At 52.0% G+C, this 18,531-nt stretch overlaps 1 protein-coding gene across 1 annotated transcript; it reads left to right on the top strand.

The window, feature by feature from the left end:
• Nucleotides 1-3,123: 3,123 nt before the first annotated feature.
• Nucleotides 3,124-14,753, top strand: LOC142875687 (UPF0728 protein C10orf53). The gene is made up of 3 exons (XM_076010403.1): nucleotides 3,124-3,344; nucleotides 13,629-13,748; nucleotides 14,392-14,753. Exons 1-3 carry the CDS (start codon nucleotides 3,248-3,250, stop codon nucleotides 14,454-14,456), a joined length of 282 nt encoding a protein of 93 aa, XP_075866518.1. The 5' UTR covers nucleotides 3,124-3,247; the 3' UTR covers nucleotides 14,457-14,753.
• The last annotated feature ends 3,778 nt before the right edge of the window (nucleotides 14,754-18,531 follow it).

Below are 18,531 nucleotides of genomic sequence, written 5' to 3'. Positions count from 1 at the left end.
AATTTAAAAAATCTTCTACAGGAGAATCCTAGGCCTCAAATTGTTTCTACAAATGATTTTTCTAATACAATGTCCAGTACACAATTCAAAATGCACAGAAACCAGCAGAATAACGAACTATAGAAACAGATACAGGGGTTCTCCAGATAGTGCATTCTCAAACATAGACTATAAAATAACTATCTTTACTATGATGAAGGTGATAAAGCCAAACCTAAAAAACTTGGCAAGAAACTGATAACCGTAAAAAGTGGCACTGCAGATTTGAAAAGAGAGCAAAGTAAATTTCTAGAATTGAAAAATAACTAAAATAAACTACCAAATTGATGGCTTTGTTATCAGCCAAGGGACAGCTGAAACGAAATTTACTAACTGGATTACAGGTAAAAATGAATGTGCAAACACACACACACATACAACCTCAAAAGAGCCATAGAAGAAAAAAGAAGGAAAACACACAAGAGAAGAGACACGAAGAATACGACGAGGACTAACACATATGTAACAGGAGTCCCTGAAGAGTGAGGAAATGGAACAGATGCAATATGTGAGGAAGTAATGGCTCAAACTTTTCCAAAACTGATGAAGGACCTTAACTCACAGTTTCAAGAATCTCAACAAATCCCAAGCAAGATAAAGAAAAAGAAAGCTATACATAGGCACCTCACAGTGAAACCACAGAAAGCAAGAGATAAAGAAACACTTGCAGCCTTGAAAACAACAATCTTTATAAAACTTTTAGCAAAGTTAAAACAAAGTTAAATTTCTAATAATAATACAGCCAATAGGGCCGGGCGCGATGGCTCACGCCTGTAATCCTAGCAGTCTGGGAGGCCTAGGCGGGCGGACTGCTCAAGGTCAGGAGTTCAAAACCAGCCTGAGTAAGAGGGAGACCCGTCTCTACTATAAGTAGAAATAAATTAATTGGCCAACTAATATATATAGGAAAAAATTAGCCGGGCATGGAGGCGCATACCTGTAGTCCCAGCTACTCGGGAGGTTGAGCCCAGGAGTTTGAGGTTGCTGTGAGCTAGGCTGACGCCACGGCACTCACTCTAGCCTGGACAACAAAGCGAGACTCTGTCTCAAAAAAAAAAAAAAAAAAAATACAGCCAATAGAGGATTTTTGCCTTTTAAAAAGTGCACAGAGTTTAGAAAGTGGCAGAAGATAAGTCCTTCTAAGACAGGACAGGTGGCAACACTGAACCCAGAGGAAGAATAGCGGCTCTGTGTGCAGTCTGTACGCCTCCAGGGTTTGCTGGGTTCCGCTGCGCTGGGGGTCCCGTGGCTCTCATTTGGTGGAGCAAAACACCGACGTGCTGGGGGAAATTACTTGTGACCCCAAACAACGCCCCAATTCTGCTGACATCATTTCTCTATGCGCCAACACGTGCGAACTACTTCTCTTCAAAGAGGTGTGTGTCCAGCAGAACGCAGCCCGCGAGTGGGGCGGGCTGGGACACAGCAGCGGCGCGCCGGGGTCGGCGGGAACGCGCCAGCCCGCTCCGGCCAGGGCGAGGACGGCGGCCGCGGGGATCCGGGACTCCAGGCCCGGGGACTGCACGGCGTCGTCGGCGCCCCTCCCCGGTGTCCCCCTCCCCGGTGTCCCCCACCCCGATGTCCCCTCCCCGGTGTCCCCCTCCCCGGTGTCCCCCACCCCGATGTCCCCTCCCCGGTGTCCCCCACCCCGGTGTCCCCCTCCCCGGTGTCCCCACCCTGGTGTCCCCCACCCCGGTGTCCCCCTCCCCGGTGTCCCCACCCCGGTGTCCCCTCCCCGGTGTCCCCCTCCCCGGTGTCCCCCTCCCCGGTGTCCCCACCCCGGTGTCCCCCTCCCCGGTGTCCCCCTCCCGGGTGTCCCCACCTGGGTGTCCCCCGCCCCGGTGTCCCCCTCCCCGGTGTCCCCTCCCCGGTGTCCCCCACCCCGGTGTCCCCCTCCCCGGTGTCCCCACCCCGGTGTCCCCACCCCGGTGTCCCCCACCCCGGTGTCCCCCTCCCCGGTGTCCCCCTCCCCGGTGTCCCCACCCCGGTGTCCCCCTCCCGGGTGTCCCCACCTGGGTGTCCCCCACCCCGATGTCCCCCTCCCCGGTGTCCCCCTCCCCGGTGTCCCCTCCCCCGCCGCCGCCGCCGCCTCTGGACCCCCGCGCGGGGGCGGCGTCCTCCCTCAGGTCCGCTTCCGACGGCGGCCCGTCTCCGCCCAGCGGCCTGGCCGCAAGAGGCGGAAAAGTGGAATGGCGAACACGCGCCCTTAGTGGACGCGAAGCCGGCAGAGGAGCGCGGGAAACGCGGGGACTTCCGACGCTCGCGGCCCCGACCTCGGCCGTGCAAACGCGGAACCACGACGCAACTTCGCAACGCCGCGACACGACGGCGTGACGGCCCGCGCCGCCACCGTCCCACGACCAGCCCGGCCCCGCGCCGCCACCGCCCCGACCAGCCCGGCCCCGCTCCGCCGCCGTCCCACGACCAGCCCAGCCCCGCGCCGCCCCGACCAGCCCGGCCCCGCGCCGCCACCGCCCCGACCAGCCCGGCCCCGCGCCGCCACCGCCCCGACCAGCCCGGCCCCGCGCCGCCCCGACCAGCCCGGCCCCGCGCCACCGTCCCACGACCAGCCCGGCCCCGCGCCGCCCCGACCAGCCCGGCCCCGCGCCGCCACCGCCCCCACCGGCCCGGTCCCGCGCCACCACCGCCCCGACCGGCCCGGCCCCGGGCCACCACCGCCCCGACCAGCCCGGCCCCGCGCCACCACCGCCCCGACCGGCCCGGTCCCGCGCCACCACCGCCCCGACCGGCCCGGCCCCGGGCCACCACCGCCCCGACCGGCCCGGCCCCGCGCCACCACCGCCCCGACCGGCCCGGTCCCGCGCCACCACCGCCCCGACCGGCCCGGCCCCGCGCCACCACCGCCCCGACCGGCCCGGCCCCGGGCCACCACCGCCCCGACCGGCCCGGCCCCGCGCCGCAGCCGCCCCGACCAGCCCGACCCCGCGCCGCCCCGACCAGCCCGGCCCCGCGCCGCCGGCCGCGAGGGTCCCAGGGCCGCGGGGCTGCTCGGCGGGCGCCAGGACCGTTGCCTGCGGTGGGCGCAGCTTGGCGGGCGCCAGGACCGTTGCCTGCGGTGGGCGCTGCTTGGCGGGCGCTGCTCGGCGGGCGCCAGGACCGTTGCCTGCGGTGGGCGCTGCTTGGCGGGCGCTGCTCGGCGGGCGCCAGGGCCGTTGCCTGCGGCGGGGCTGCTCGGCGGGCGCCGGCCATGCCGGGGAACGCGGTCGTCGTCCTGCGCTACGGGCCATACAGCGCGGTGGGCCTGTCGGTGGAGCACCGCACCTTCCGCCTGGAGGGCCTGCAAGGTGGGCCTCTCGCGTCCGTGCGGGTTGTGCCCGCCCCTTCCTCAGTGCCCGGCCAAGTGCCGCCTCCTCCGGGAAGTCTTCCCAGAGGCCCGCTCCCCCGCATGACTTAGCGTCCTCCGGCCTCCACAGCTCGCATGTAAGAGTGGGGACAAACTAGCCGTGGGTCCCCTGAGTGCGGGGCAGTGTACACAGATTTCCTCGGTAGAAAAGACTCTATAACCCTGCTTATGAGTTGGAAAACCGAGAATCAGGAACATTAAGTAACTTTCACAAGTCAAATGGCTGGAAAGTAGCAGTGCGGAATTCTCCCTCTTAGTTATTCATTCATGCAGCAAACCTGACTTGAGGACCTAGTGTGTGTCCGACACCCTTGCGGGCACTGGACGCGCCGTCGGACAAGGACGTGTGTCCTCCAAGTGATCTCCCCGTTGTGACCGCTAAGTGAAGCCTGGGCCAAAGCTCAGGCTAAGAGTGCCACGAGAATATCACCACGTGCGTCCAGCCCGAATTGCACAGGAGCGAGAGGTCTGGAAAAGCTCATCTGAGAAAATTACACTTGAGTTGAGCTTTAAAGAAATGAGTGAAAACTAACCAGGTAAAGAAAGGAAAGAGCCCCCCAGGAGGGCCTATGCCTGCCAAGGTGGAGGTGTGGCTAGGAGGTCTGCAGCCCTGCTGGGGAGAAAGGGTGGAAGGCAGACAGGCCCGCCCGCAGGGCCACAGAGCAGCTGTGAGCAGGCATGGTGAGAGCCTGGCTGCGCTGAGGGTCACAAATCCGAGGGGCCGGGCGGAGCAGGGAAGACAAGTCAGAGGCTGATGTTGGCCTGGTCCAGGGATGAGAGGAGCTCGGACCAGCACAGCCGTAAAGGGGATAATGGAGCAAAGTAAAAGCAGCTGCTCCCTGAGGACGGGTGTGGGAGGGAGGGTGAAGAGGATGTCATGCACAAGTCGGCTTCTGGCTTGAGACAGCGCTGATGGATGGAGGTGTTCTCCACTAAAATGGAAAACGCCGAAGATGGACTGTAACTTGGAGGAATATGTTCCATTTTGGATATACACACAGTCCCCAAATGCGATTTTTCAACCTTACGATGCATTTATCTGGAGGCAACTCCATCATAAATGGAGGTACATCTGGACTTACAGCGGTTCCGCTTATGATTTTTCTACTTTATGTAGGTCTACCAGGGCACTAAACATTTTCGACTCAGTGTGTTTATTGTGATGTAGGCCGTCGCCAAGTCCAGGAGCATCTGTATTAAGCTTTTCGGGTGCTGTCAGCTACCTAGGTGGAGGTGCTGCTCAGCTCTGCCATCCTGGAGTGGAGAGGAAAGGTCTGGAGGTGGAGCTAGAGATACACGAGCCATTGACTTGGAGAGAACATACAGAATGAGAAGAGGGCTCGGGACTGAGCATGGATGAACTCCATTATATGACTCAGACTCAGAATCTTCCATGCAAAATGCTGTGGGAGGCCAGGGTATGTAAACATCAGTTTTGACTCAGCAATCAGGGAAGGTCCCCTGGAGGAGATGACACTGAGCTCGAGTGTGAAGGATGGGTGGGGTTTTCCTCGGCAGAGAATGTTGCTTTCTCTGAGAGAACAGCTGACAGAGCTTCTGTCGTAAATACCTCAGTGTTTGTATTGGTTCGCTAGGGCTGCCTTAACAAAATGCCATAAGGTGGGGCTCCTACACAATAGAGATCTATCTTTTCCACACTCTGAAGCCTGGAATTCCCTGATCAAGGTCCAACAGGGGCGGTTTCTGGTGAGGGCTCTCTTCCTGGCTTGCTGCCAGCCACCTTCTCTCCCGTCCACACATGGTGGGGCACATGGGGGAGTGGGCACGATCTCTGGTGTCTCTTCCTATAAGGGCACTAATCCTACCAGATTAGGGCCCCACCCTATGACCTCATTTAACCTTAATTACCTCCTAAAGGACCTATCTCCAGATATTAATATAATCACATTGGGGGCTAGGGTTCAACATGTGACAGGGAGTGCACAGTGCAGTTATTAGCAGTGCCATATGGTGATGCTTAAGATGTTTTGCAGTTTTGGCTAAGGATACAGCCCAAATAAATGATTTTTCTCTCCCTCCCACTCCAATGAGCCCCACCCACCGTCACCTCATAATTCACCATTCCTATCTCTTTATTGATATTCTCATTTTGTACATACATCATTTTTTAGTTTCTTTTAGTCATTTATCTGTAGTTTCCTTTGGCTCTTAGAACATAGTTAAGATAGTTGACTTAACATAGCCCAAGATCTGAGCTTCCTCAGAGAGTTTCTGTCAATTAATATGTTCCCTTTAGACTGGGCCATACTTTCTTGTTTCTTTATATGCTTTGTGATTGTTCTGGCTGAAAACTGGACATTCAGATATTATAGGGTCTTATCCCTGGAAACAGATTTTCCTCCTTCCCCAGAGTTTGTTATTCCTAATTGTTGAAGGCTTAGCTTGTGCTCAGCCAGTGTTTTGACTAAAATTTCCTTGAATGCCAAGAACTTTAAAACCAAACCAAACAAAAAGATTTCTCCCAGTCATTGTGCATTTGCTCTGCGTTGAGGCGCTACTGTAACACTTGGCCAGGCTGGTTACAGTTCTGCCTTGGCCTCTGCTTCCTCCTGTCACTGAGCCTGTAGATCGGCCAGTGCTGAGAGCTTTGGATCCTCACTTTTCAGAGCACACATCCTGTTCTAAGCTTGCTGTTGGCCTTCTAAATCCCCCAGTATACATGAGTACTTTTGAATGTCCTAATTTTCCAAAGAAACTCTCTCTCCAGGTTTTTCTCTTAGGCTTTATGAAATCTATTGTGAGTCTCAGCTGTGATTTTTTGCCAGGCAGCTGTGAGTTTTTCATTTCCCTTAGAATGTTTTTGAGCACCGCCCACAGGTTTTCCACCGTGTGTGGATTCCAAGTCAGGCAAAGACAAGTGTCTTGCTTCGGCCCTTCCGGAAGCCCCAGAGGGGTTAGAACACAAAAACACAAGAATCTACGAATAACGTCTGCTCTGCTTCCTCTGGAATCAAGAACCAGGGTCCCATACTGGGAGCATGGGCTGCTGTCACCAAGACTGCCACCAGGTCAGGGAGAAGGCGGGGTGAGGGCAAAGGAAAATTCCACAGAGCTCTTCTGCCATTTTAAAGCTGCATTTTCCTTAATTCAGCGTTCCCTTGGTTGCTGCAGACCCTTGATTGTTTTCTAGAGTTTTGACAAAGTTGGTTCTGACAGTTCTGGTTGTTTTATCAATGCTTCTCTGGAGGGATGGGAGTTTGGGGCTGTCTACCCTGCCATTTTGCTGATGTCTGCAGACACTTGTAATTATGTTCCTTTCTGCTGCCTTCCTGCTGCCACAATCAGCGTGACTGTGGGAGTTCCATTAGCTCATTTACATACTCAAAATTATATTAAACAGAATGCATAAAGGTACATTTTGCTCTGATAACACATCTTACTAGTATTGGGGGACCCCCCAGTTTGCCCTAGGTTCTGTCAGCTTTACCTGTCACCTCTCCCTGGCCACTTGTCTCCTGCCTACACTCTTGGCACCGTTGGCAGGGAGAGCGCATGAGCACGGGTTACGCTCAGGGGCTCTGATGTCCAGCCACCCTTGTTTGAATTGGACCCTACCATTTGGTAGCATTGTGGCCAAAGTCAAAATCAAGTAATTTTACCTCTTATGAGCCTCAGTTTACTTGTTGGTTAGGGGGGAATGTGAACTCCTACCTCGCCGATACGAGACTGTGATGAGGAAATGCGCGTGATGAACACCATGCCTGCACGTCGCAAGGGCTCCATAGCGTTAGTTCTTACTATTCCTGAGGAAGGGCCACTGGGAAGGGGAGAAGGGGGCAGCTTGGGGCACTTCAGGGAGCAGCAAGCAGTTGAGTCTGGTTAGAGGATGATGGGCAACAAGGGAGTCTGGCCTGTTCCACCCTTGGCAACAAGGAGCCAGCAAAGGTTCTTGAGCTAAGGAAGGATGAGACCACAGATGTACTTTCAGAGTCCAATTCCGAAGGAAGAGATTTAGGGAGGAGAAGTGGGGAAGAAATGAACTATTAAGAAATATTAATAACCAGGTGTGTTGACTCACACCTGTAATCCTAGCACTTTGGGAGGCTGAGGCAGGAGAATCCCTTGAGCCCAGGAGTTAAGAGACTATCGTGAGCAAGAGATAGACACTGTCTCTACAAAAAATAGAAAATTAGCTGGGCATGGTGGTGCATGCCTATAGTCCCAGGTAGTTGGTAGGCTGAGGCAAGATGATCCCTTGAGCCCAGGAGTTTGAGGTTGTAGTGAGCTATGATGATGCCACTGCACTCTAGCCTGGGCAACAGAGTGGGATCCTATCTCAAAAAGAAAAGGAAGGAAAGAAAGAGAGAGAGATAGAAAAAAGGAAGTAAGGAAGGAAAGAAGGGAGGAGGAGGGAGAGGGAGGGAGAGAGGGAAAAGAAAAGGGGAGGGGAGGGCAGGGAAGGGAAGGGAAGGAAGAAAAAGCTAGCCAGTGGTTAGAAATTATGTTCTGGAGTTCAGGAGAAAGATGAAGGCAGGATTTGAGTCAGGAGTAGTTATGACTTTAAATGACATCTATATGCTGATGACTTCCAAATTTATATCTTTAATTGGGACCTCTCATTGCCACTGCTTTGTTGAGTAGCAGCTCAGACTTAGTGTGCCAGAATTTCCCGGCGGGACTCCTAACACGCATGCCACCAGCAGCTCTGCTCGCTTCCCCTCTCTGCTCTGTGCTTTCAGGTGCTGAGGCAGGAAGCCTCACCATCAGCTCGCTCTTCCCTTTCCCTTACACTCCCCATTTAGTCTGTCAACACATCCTGTCAGCTCTGTGTTCACGGCAAGTCTAGATTTCAACCCTTCTTACTCTCCTGACCACCTCCCATCTTTTTGTCTAGCTGCCATCATCTCCTGCCCTGTTGCTCCAGAGACCACCCCTGTGGTCTTTCTCAGCGCCAAAGCCAGGTGACTTGGTGAGCCTGAGTCATGGCGTGGCCTTTGCCTCCGAGAACATCCTGCTGGCTCCCAGCCCACTTGGGGGGGAAGCCATGGCCTCCCAGGCTCCCCGTGGCCCCTTGCCCCTTCCCTCCCGCAGCTGCTCACCCCGCGCCCCCCCCCCCTGCTGCCGGCCCTCAGCACTCAGCAGCTCCCACTAGTCTTGGCAGTTGCTCTCCTGGAACACTGTTCCCACAGGTCTTCACTCTTCACTCTCTGGGCCTTGGGATATTCCTCACAAGTCACCTGCAGCAGGCTGTGCTCGAGTGCCCACCTCAAATCAGTGCTTCCCCCTGCCTCCCTCGGCCTGAGCTCCCGACCCTCCTCCTCATGTCTTCTTAGTGCTCCTGAGCAGCTAACAGAACATGCATTTCACCTCTTGCTGGTTACCCTTCTCCCCGATGGGGCAAGGGTTCTCGTCTGTTCTATTTTCTGCTAGGTCCCAGTGCCTAGAACTGTGCCTGGCTTGTTGTGAACACCAATAAATATTAGTTAAGGACATAAACCTGCGTAAAGCCCAAGGTTGGAGCCACAGGAGGTGGGACTGCGGAGGAAGCCAGGGCAGGCAGGACGCTGGCGGTGGCCCCTCCGAGGGGCTGAGGGTGTTCAGAGAGAGGAGTGGCTGGGGGGAGAGATGCGGAAGCAGGAGAGAACCCGGAGGCACAGGAGGCAGGTGTGGTGGGATTTCCAGAGGAAAGGGCCCGTGGGCCCCACACAGCTGAGTAGGCTTTATCTCCAGAGAGGAATGAATTCGTGCTGGCAAAGGGCTTAGAGAAGAGTATTCTCGCGCCCTCTCGACGGGAGGATAAATTGGGCAGTTACCTTGGAGGGCAACACGGCAGCAGTGTCTGTTAAAATGTAACCACAGGCCGGACGCGGTGGCTCTTGCACTCTGGGAGGCCAAGGCGGGTGGATTGCTTGAGATCACAAGTTCAAGACCAGCCTGTGCAAGAGTGAGACCCTTTCTCTACTAAAAATAGAAAGAAATTAGCCAAACAACTAAAAATAGAAAAAAAAATTAGCAAGGCATGGTGGCACATGCCTGTAGTCCCAGCTACTTGGGAGGCTGAGGCAGGAGGATCGCTTGAGCCCAGGAGTTTGAGGTTGCTGTGAGCCAGGCTGACGCCACGGCACTCACTCTAGCCTGGGCAACAGAGTGAGACTCTGTCTCAAAAAAAAAAAAAAAAAAAGTAACCACAGACGGTAGAATCCAGCTTGCTGTTCCTTAGTATTTTCCTCATGAAAGAAAAAAAACACCTCACACAGGCACAAGGAGGTATGTTGCAACATTTTGGTGATAGTGAAAAATTGGAAACAACCGGAAAAAGGAAGGGCTAACTGAATCGCAGCTCACGCTGCTCGTGAGGCTCCGCGCACAGCTCTGCGGTGGACGCGACGGAAAGAGAGGGGAAGATTTAGATAGTGCCCTTTTCTATAATTTTTGAAGATTTTAAAAAGTCGTGAGTCTATATAACAATCTGATAAGATGTTAGAGTTTAACATGTATCCATATTTCTCACCAGCAAAAGTATGTTAAAGAAGCAAGACAGGAGATGGGCGAGGGGGTGTCTGGGGGCTGCATCGACTGTGTGGTTCTTCCTGACCTCTGCAGGGCCGTCTGCAGGGCCGGCTGCAGGGCCGGCTGCAGGCTCCCCCAGGCGAGGGGTGGGGGGACACCAAGCAGCGAAGAGCAAAGGCAGCCGCACAGGCTCTTCCCACGGCAGGGGAGGGAAGGAGTATCTGAGAAGACCAAGAGGAGCATTTTTATGGTTGAAGGAGACTTGAGAATTGCAAGGTGTCAGCAGGTGGTTGATTTGTAAAGTAAGCTCCGTGTGTCCAGGAATGATAACGCGTATGATCCTGGCATAACATTTGCCAAGGCCGGGGTGCCAGCAGCAAGGCAGGGAGCATCTGTCCGTCACCCCACACACACTCCAGACCCAGCACTAACCTCACAGCGAGCAGAGGGGTGCAACTGCAGGCCCTCCCCTGCAAAAATCTCCACTGAATTCTATGTAATTCTTTAAAAATTATATCCCTTTATCATTTCCCGAAGCCCTGCTGGCTTTGGAAATATGCCTGATCTTTTCTGAACTTGAGCAAACTGAAAATGTTTGTTCTTTATTATCCATGATTTATAATAGCTCAGCAAAAATGTCTCCACTCTGGTCTCAATACTGATGAAGCTGAGCTAAAGCTTAACAAAGAGTTGTAAGTAATTTCTCTGGCCGTGGTTGCTCCTGGCCAGCTGCACTTAAGTCTGCCAAATGACCCACTCAAAGGAATTGGAAGGGATTGAAACTGACCCTTAAAAATGGACTTCACTCTTATTTAGCTGAGACACCCGCATGTGCCATTTTCCTGTCCCTAGCTAGGCATTAGCTGCGTCATTAACGGTGGTCGGCACGGCTTCCGTGCTGCGTAGAGGAGGGAGAGAGGTCTGTGTGCCGTGACTTCCTGACCAGCGCGTCTAAATCACTCGCAGATGGGGCGCGACCCGCCTGCGCTGAGAGGGGAGGCTTATCTGCGTCCCTTCAGTGCATCTAGATCCCCCTTGAAGGATGAGGTGCCACTTCAAAGAGGCGGGTGTTCTGCGGGTGGCCTTACAGCTTCTGGTTGATTTATGCTGGAGTTTAGCCACTGCCTTTGCAGAGACTTTGTTTCAGGGAGTATATTTATCTGACCTTTCTTTGAATAGACAACCCCATAGCAGCTCATAGGAACAAATGGGTCCTCCATGTAGAGAGGTGGCATTTGGATGAGCTGCAGGAATTCTGGGGCTTCTCTGTGTTTGATCCCTTAAGCCTGCGCTGGCCACCCCATGGCTGGGCTCAGCCGTCCCAGACGGATGAGAAGGAGCCGGCGTCCTGAGGCTGGATGGACGACATGGGCTCTGAGGCAGCTATGGCTTTAATAAGAATCAGACTCAGTCACTCGGAGGCCACAGGGGTTGCAGGCAGTACCAGCACCACTCTGAGCGTGTCAATTCAGCCGGCCTGCATGACCGTCTGGCACCTGCAGGCACCCGGGCTGCAGGGAGACACACTCCCTTAGGGCCGAGAGCCTGTGAAGGCAGAGCGTGAGAGGATTTCTTCCTGTTGCCTTCATCTGCTCACACACGAGGTGGACCCTCACTATTCGGCACCCCCAACTCCACAGAGTGGGCCATTCAGTGGATCAAATCCTGGTCTGAGCTACACAGTGCCATAAGAGTGACACTGTCCTCATGGAGGCTGAGGCTCCGTGAGGAGGACCCCGGGCAGGGCCGTGGCGGTGCTGGTGTGGGCCTCGGGTCTCCTCCTGCCGGGCTGCTCCTGCCTGCTGGGGACAGCGCCCGTGCCCCCTCTGCCCACGGCCCGCAGGCCTCAGCGCTGGCCTGGGGTGCTGACGGGTGCCGGCACCTCGCCCCAGAGGCAGGGGTGTAGGCGGGAATGGAGAAGCTGCTTTGATCCTGCCTCCTTCCTGTCAGGCTGAAGCACGTCCCTGGGGTGTCTTCAGACAGACACGGCCCCCCTCCCGAGGGCGCTGCTAGGGGAGGGGGTCCCAGGAATCTGCCTGCAGACTGCCTTTATGCCCCCTAGATGAACGGCCTTCCGAACCAGTGGGACTGCTTCATTTAAGCAAGTCACAGCCCAAGCTGTGTGCCTTCGTCAAAGATGTTTAACACTAGACACGTAAACAGGGTACACTGCCATAAATATGCCAGCGGAAAGATGCTGGCGTCCTTTAGAGAGGCATGCCGCGATGCAGGTCGATTAGGGCCACCACCAGGTGCCCAAACAGCATTATCTTGTTAATGGAGATCCTCGCTGAGTCTCTTTCTGAAGTTCCTTTCCAGAAGTGAAATTAAAATCACGCAATTAAAATGTTCACAGTTGGGGCTGGATGTTCTTGAACTGATTGAAAGATGAAGTGGACACGCCAACATTTTGAAACAGCAATTGTCTCTGTCATTAAATGCAATTAACTGACATAACTGTCTGCTTTTCACCAGTCCAATTAGTAAGACTGATTGAAATGCTAAAACTTTAAAAAACATGCCACCCACCTGATTTCTCATTCCATCCTCACCAAAATTCTCACCAGCATATGAAGACTGCCAAGGGCAGCTAGAAGCCACCCACTCTAGTGCCTATATCATGGGGTGAGTAGGACTCTACCAGAAACTGGGGAGGAAGGGCACGCCCACTGCAGTGTCAGTGTTAGGAGGCGAGCACACCAAGGCGACTGGGAGAAGCTTGTTGGAGAGAAGAGAGCTCTCCTCTGTCCCATGCACGCCACTTCCTCTGACTCGTATACCCTTGCACTTCCACAACAGAGATTGAACCTAATTGTTTTTCCATGGCTGATCTCTGGGGAGGAGCCACTGAATATAAGTGATAACAAAATGCGTATTCCAAAGGTGAGAATAAAAGTTTAGTTCATTAGTTTTTTTAAAAAACTTTTTTCTGATTATTATAAACAATCTGGAAAATGTTGAAAGATTAAAAAGGGGAAAGTTTCATATAATCTTACCACAGAGAGATGATCACTGTGGTAAGTGATGTTTTCTTCCTCCTTACATACATAAATTAATATTCAATATATATATTTAATATATGTTATACATATTCATATCTTCATTTTTGCTTATCAGTATTTTTGCTTGAATATTAAAAACTTGAACTATGAAAAACCTAAACATTTTTTAAATGTCCAAATAAAATCTCATTATATGGACATACCATTTTCTTATTATTGGACATGTAAGTTGTTCCCAGTATTTTGCTATGATAATAATATAGAAAGGACATCTTATTGCAAAAAACTGCCTGTATTTCTGATTTTTTTCCTTAGGAAAGTTTCTTTTAAATGCAATTTCCTGGGCCAAAGATCAGAATGGTTTTTTGAGGCTTATGGTATGTACTGTCAAACTGCCCTCTGGAAAGGTGACCAATTTGCATTTCCATCAACAGGGTAAGAAGTTGCCTAATCACCTGAGTCCCCTCCAACACAACCTCTGGAAAGCCCAGTCACCGTTTCCTAGAAAAGCTCCTTGTTTAACAGATCATGGGGGTCTGGGGAAATAGCAATGGAAAGCTGAATCGCCAGGCCTCTGGCTGTGGTTCCCATCAAAGGGGAGGGCACAGGGCCAGCACCAGCTAAGGCCTGCCAAGGCAGTTAGTTATACCCATGAGCAACTGGGGGCAGACGTGCTACTGTCATCTATGAGGACAGCTACCTGTCATCTGAAGCCTGACCCCGTCACCCACCTCCTTCTCTGTCTTCTCCAGCTGTGCTGGCCAGAGAAGGGCACGAGGTCATCCTGGAGAAGATAGAAGACTGGAATGTGGTAGAACTCATGGTGAATGAAGAAGTGGTCTTCCACTGCAACATCAAGGACTTGGAGTTTGGTAAGCCCTTGTGCAAGCTGTCCACCCAGCATTCTTCCTCCTCTGAAGAGTCCCTCAATTTCTAGTTGGAATGGTCAGCGTGTTGTGTCTGGGTTCAAGTTGGGCTTCTTTCTGAGTTTTACATTCATACTGCAAGCCCTGTGCCCTATGGCACAGCCAAGAGAGCGCCCTGGACCACACAAAGGGAGGTTCTGGGGGCTCTGGCAACAGACGAGGAAAGAAAATGAAGTTAAGCCCTTCCAGTGATATGATGGAATTTAAAGATAATAGGGTTTTTGAACTTTAATGATGTGCTTTATTATTTTCTTTCAAAGCTATTTTTGTTCCATTCGTTTATTCTATCTAGACTTACTAAGACAATTAGAGTCAATATGCTAGCAGGGCATGGCGTTATCAGCCATGTTCTAGAGGACTTCTTTGCCCTGGAGACCTTCTGGCCTGGCAGCCTGGCACCGCGCATGCTCCCTGTGCTCAGACGTAAGGGCTTTTGCAGGCCACTAATACTCTTTTATCAGAGGCTGGTCAACATTTTACATGCCAGTGGCCTTTGAAAATGCACTCTGGGTGGAAGCCGAGTATATGTCTAATAAGACGTTACATTGTATATAAAGCCGGCCCAAAGACAACGTATCTATTTCCCTAGGAGGCGATGGTAAATTAGACCCACTGTGTGAAAAGGCCAGGATAGCCGTGCTGAATGCTTACTGATCTCATGCAACAGGCGTCTCGAGCGGGCAGAGCCGCAGCTGCCCCAACCACTCTGTGATGCACACAGGAGTGGCCGTGCTGGGGCTTGGACACCGGACTCTACCAGTCAGAACCGGACGATGCCGGCCTGTCCGTCAGCTTACACAGCATCCAGTTTCTCACCTGGCTGCGTAGGGGCCCAGAAATAATAAAACCACATCATTTGCAGCATCTCTTGATCTCGACCCATAGGGAGAGCCCTCCAATATTAGGTGCGCACTGAGCTGAAGGAAATAATAAAATGCAATCTAATAACAAGGTGCCGTCCTTAACTAATAACACAGAGTTGCCAGAAGCATTTGAGAAGCCACTCGACAGTAAGTGAAGAGCTAGGTAAGATTAGAGAGAGGGTGCTGGGAGGGGGGTTGGGTGTGGACTAGAGGCTTTTCAATGTCTGAACCGAAAGTTAATGTCAATATTTGGAAACCTAGCTATTCCTACAAATTTATTTCTGGCTCCTGATAGAATACATTTAAAATTGCTAATATAATATCAGCTGAAATCAAATCTTTGGTTATTCTCATTTAAAACAAGAAAATGACCTGCTTTCTTTTGCATTAGCCAGTCTGAGGGGGTGTGCTAAGGAGGACACGAAGGCGTGCAGCACATGAAACAGCTCCCCCGCCCTTTAGAGGAGAACAGAGTCCAGTAGAATTAAAGAGGACTTTAGCTACAGTCAGTGTAAAAATCAGTCATGTCAAAATAATGTTTTCAACACCTCAGGTCCTATGCACCAGACTGCAGGGCATGTTCTCAACTTAGAGTGCAGGAGAGGGAGACATGCAGATACTCATCTAATGACCACGCTAACTGTGAGGTCATGGTAAGAAGGCCTTGTCCCTTTGGGAAGAAAGCCGATTCCCCAGCAGAAGACTCTGGGGCCCTGGGACCTGCGGTCCAAAAGCAGGGCTTTCAGAGCCTTCCCAGAGCTGAGGGCGGCACTGAGCGCACCCTGCGGCTCCCAGGCCTGGGAGCAGTCCTGCCCTTGCCCCAGGCAGCCTCAAACCCGCCTGCCCCAACCTCAAAGGCTGAGCCTGACAAGATGAAAGCACTTGCACAAGCTCTCTCTCACACGTGATGAAATAGAGAATACAATTGTAAAACCCCAGCCCAAGCTTCACTTGTCAGAGTTGATTTGGAGATTATGAATCATGTAGAATTCTTTGGAAATATTTAATCATCTCATTACTGAGAAACTGAGGCTCAAAAAAGTTCTTCCTCCCAGTGTCTCATGCTGGTTTTCACATGTCTTTCGTCACCCTAGATTTAGTCTCTTTCTGTCAAAGACCAACCAGCTTAAGTCACTACAGATGCAGCGTTTGACCTTTGTTTCAATATAAACATTTTATTGCAGGAGAAATCCATTTTCATTAAAGAAAAATGAAATAATAAGGTAATGATAAAGAACAAATTTAATTACATTTTGATATATTTCAGTCTGAGTTTCTTCTATTTATGTCTGAATATTCGTAAAGAGGTAGTCATATACAGAAACTGACTTCACCCATTTGGGGTCACATTATCTGTACACAATTTTCTCCCTCTTTTTAAATTAACATTTTTTTTTTTTTTTTTTTGAGACAGAGTCTTGCTTTGTTGTCCAGGCAAGAGTGAGTGCCGTGGCATCAGTCTAGCTCACAGCAACCTCAAACTCCTGGGCTCAAGCGATCCTACTGCCTCAGCCTCCCGAGTAGCTGGGACTACAGGCATGTGCCACCATGCCCGGCTAATTTTATATATATATCAGTTGGCCAATTAATTTCTTTCTATTTATAGTAGAGACGGGGTCTTGCTCTTGCTCAGGCTGGTTTTGAACTCCTGACCTTGTGCAATCTGCCTGCCTCGGCCTCCCAGAGAGCTAGGATTACAGGCGTGAGCCACCGCGCCCGGCCTAAATTAACATTTTATGTTGAGCCTTTTCCCATGTGACTAAAGCACTGTTGACTATCCGAGTGTTCTGTCTCAAATCAGGAAATTTCTCCCTCCTTGAGCAGTGAATCCTACTTTCACTGCCCAAACTTTTCCTGCTGAGAACTGAAACTGCTAGCTTTCCCAGTCTGCAGCCGGTGTGGTAACTTCAGCTCCTCCAGCTCTGCAAACCTGACCTTGAACTGGTAGCAAGTGCTCCCCTTGGCAGCCCCTTTGCCCTGATCCACATACTCCCCGCCCTCCCCCGCCCCCAGGCTGTGATTGTGCCTTCAGAGCAGCCCATGGCCACCAGGACCTGCCCTCCTTCCCTCCGCAGGGCCAGAGCTCAAGGGCAGGTAAGGCGAGATTGCACACGGATCCTAAGGCTAACCTGAGATGCCAGTGCCCAGAGCTCTGTGTCTGTGGGCATTAGTGGGAAGCGTCACCGGGGTTACCTCTGGGCCGTGGGATTGGAGAGGAGAGTGGGGCGGGGCGCGGGAGGAGGCCTAGGGGCTATCCTGTCTTCAGCATTGTAAATGCTTCCTGTAGTGGGATTGATTTTTACTTCCTGAGTGTGTGCAAGGGGTATTTTTCAAATAAACACTTAAAATCAAGGCTTTGACATAAAGGCCACCTGTCAGTGTGCCCCAACCCTCTTCTGTCATTGATGAAGAACTTTCTCGCTGGAAATGTCTGAAGAAGTGTGCAGTCATCCTCCTTCAGCTCCCTCTGTCTTCTGTCTTCTCCAACAAATTCGTCCCTACAGAGAACCAGGAAACACAGCTTGCTCCCCATCAGAGGCAAAAGTGCTGGGTGCTTCAATAGGCTAGACATTCGGGTGCCTTTTAATGCTTTTAAAACACCACTTAATTAAATCACATTTTAAGTTTTATAAGATGCCAAATCAATGTCATTGTTATTGGAACATATATAGAAGTTAATAGAAGTTATCTTTTTTAGAATAAAATTAGTAGCATAGCCCTGTCTTAATAGTTTTCAAACAAAATTTGGAATCTCTAGGCTTTTTCTCTCTCATTTTAAAATTTAAAAAAGAATAGATTTTCAGGGAACCTTTCTGAGCTCCTGCCTGGAACCTCACTCTCTTGGTGGGTTTACCTTAAAACCTTGACAATCTTTTACAAAGGCCCATATACACTAGAACTGTGTTAAATGTCAGTTCCCAAGGTAAGTTGCTGGGACATTTCAGCAGTGAGGGGACAGAGGGAGGATCCTGACAGGACCCTCATACCCTCAGTGGCAAAGGCCACTGCCTTGGACACATGTCCCAGACAAAGTAATACGGGCTCCATTGATACTCCATTCCCCTGCTTCAGACGCGCCCCTCCAGCTCGGAGGCTCTGTGGGCATCACAGGGCCACAGGGGAGACTATCTCAGGTGATGACGGACGCCCTGATGGTGCCAAGTTTCCAGGAGAAACAAAGCACTTGGCCAAATCCAGGTAAAAGACAAGAAAATGCCAGCCCAGGTCTCTGGCATGAGGCATGGAAAAATATTCTTCCCCAGTTGCTGCAACATTGGAAAGGCTGGTGGAAAAGAGCTTGTTAGGTAGTGTGCCCAGGTGCTTGGGGGACTGGAGTTTGCCCGTGCAGAGCAGAGCAGAGCGCGCGCAGCCTCCGGAGCGGAGCGGCAGGCTGAGGGGCACCAGGCTGGTGTGAGAAGACAGCGGGCAGCGGCGTGGCGAGTGCTGGGCGTGCTGCCTGGTGGGGGCGCGTGGGGAGACGCACCGGGATTACAGCGGTGGCCGCCACTCAGCTCCATGACACTGTTGCTGTGCAGAAGCCAGGCCTGCTGGTATCACTCTTCTGAATTTTTACAGAAAAGCTGGAAATCTGGATTTTTATTTACAACTTTTTTGTTTTTAGAATCAGGCTCAATAGTTCCTGGGCTCAAGGATCCTCCTGCCTCAGCCTACAAGTAGCTGGGACTGCAGACACATGCCACCATGCCCGGCTAATTTTTTACTTTTTATTTTTAGAGACTGGGGGTGGGATGGTCTCCAGGCGGGTCTTGAACTCCTGGCCTCAAGCAACCCCCCTGCCTTGGCCTTCCAAAGTGCTAGGATCATAGATGTGAGGAACCACAGTGGCCTGAAACTTCTGGTTTGAA

The sequence above is a fragment of the Microcebus murinus genome, chromosome 14 (assembly GCF_040939455.1).
Source record: "Microcebus murinus isolate Inina chromosome 14, M.murinus_Inina_mat1.0, whole genome shotgun sequence".
Classification (NCBI taxonomy): Eukaryota; Metazoa; Chordata; class Mammalia; order Primates; family Cheirogaleidae; genus Microcebus; species Microcebus murinus.
Note: the sequence above shows the minus strand (reverse complement) of the source record. Positions and strands in the feature narration are given on the sequence as shown.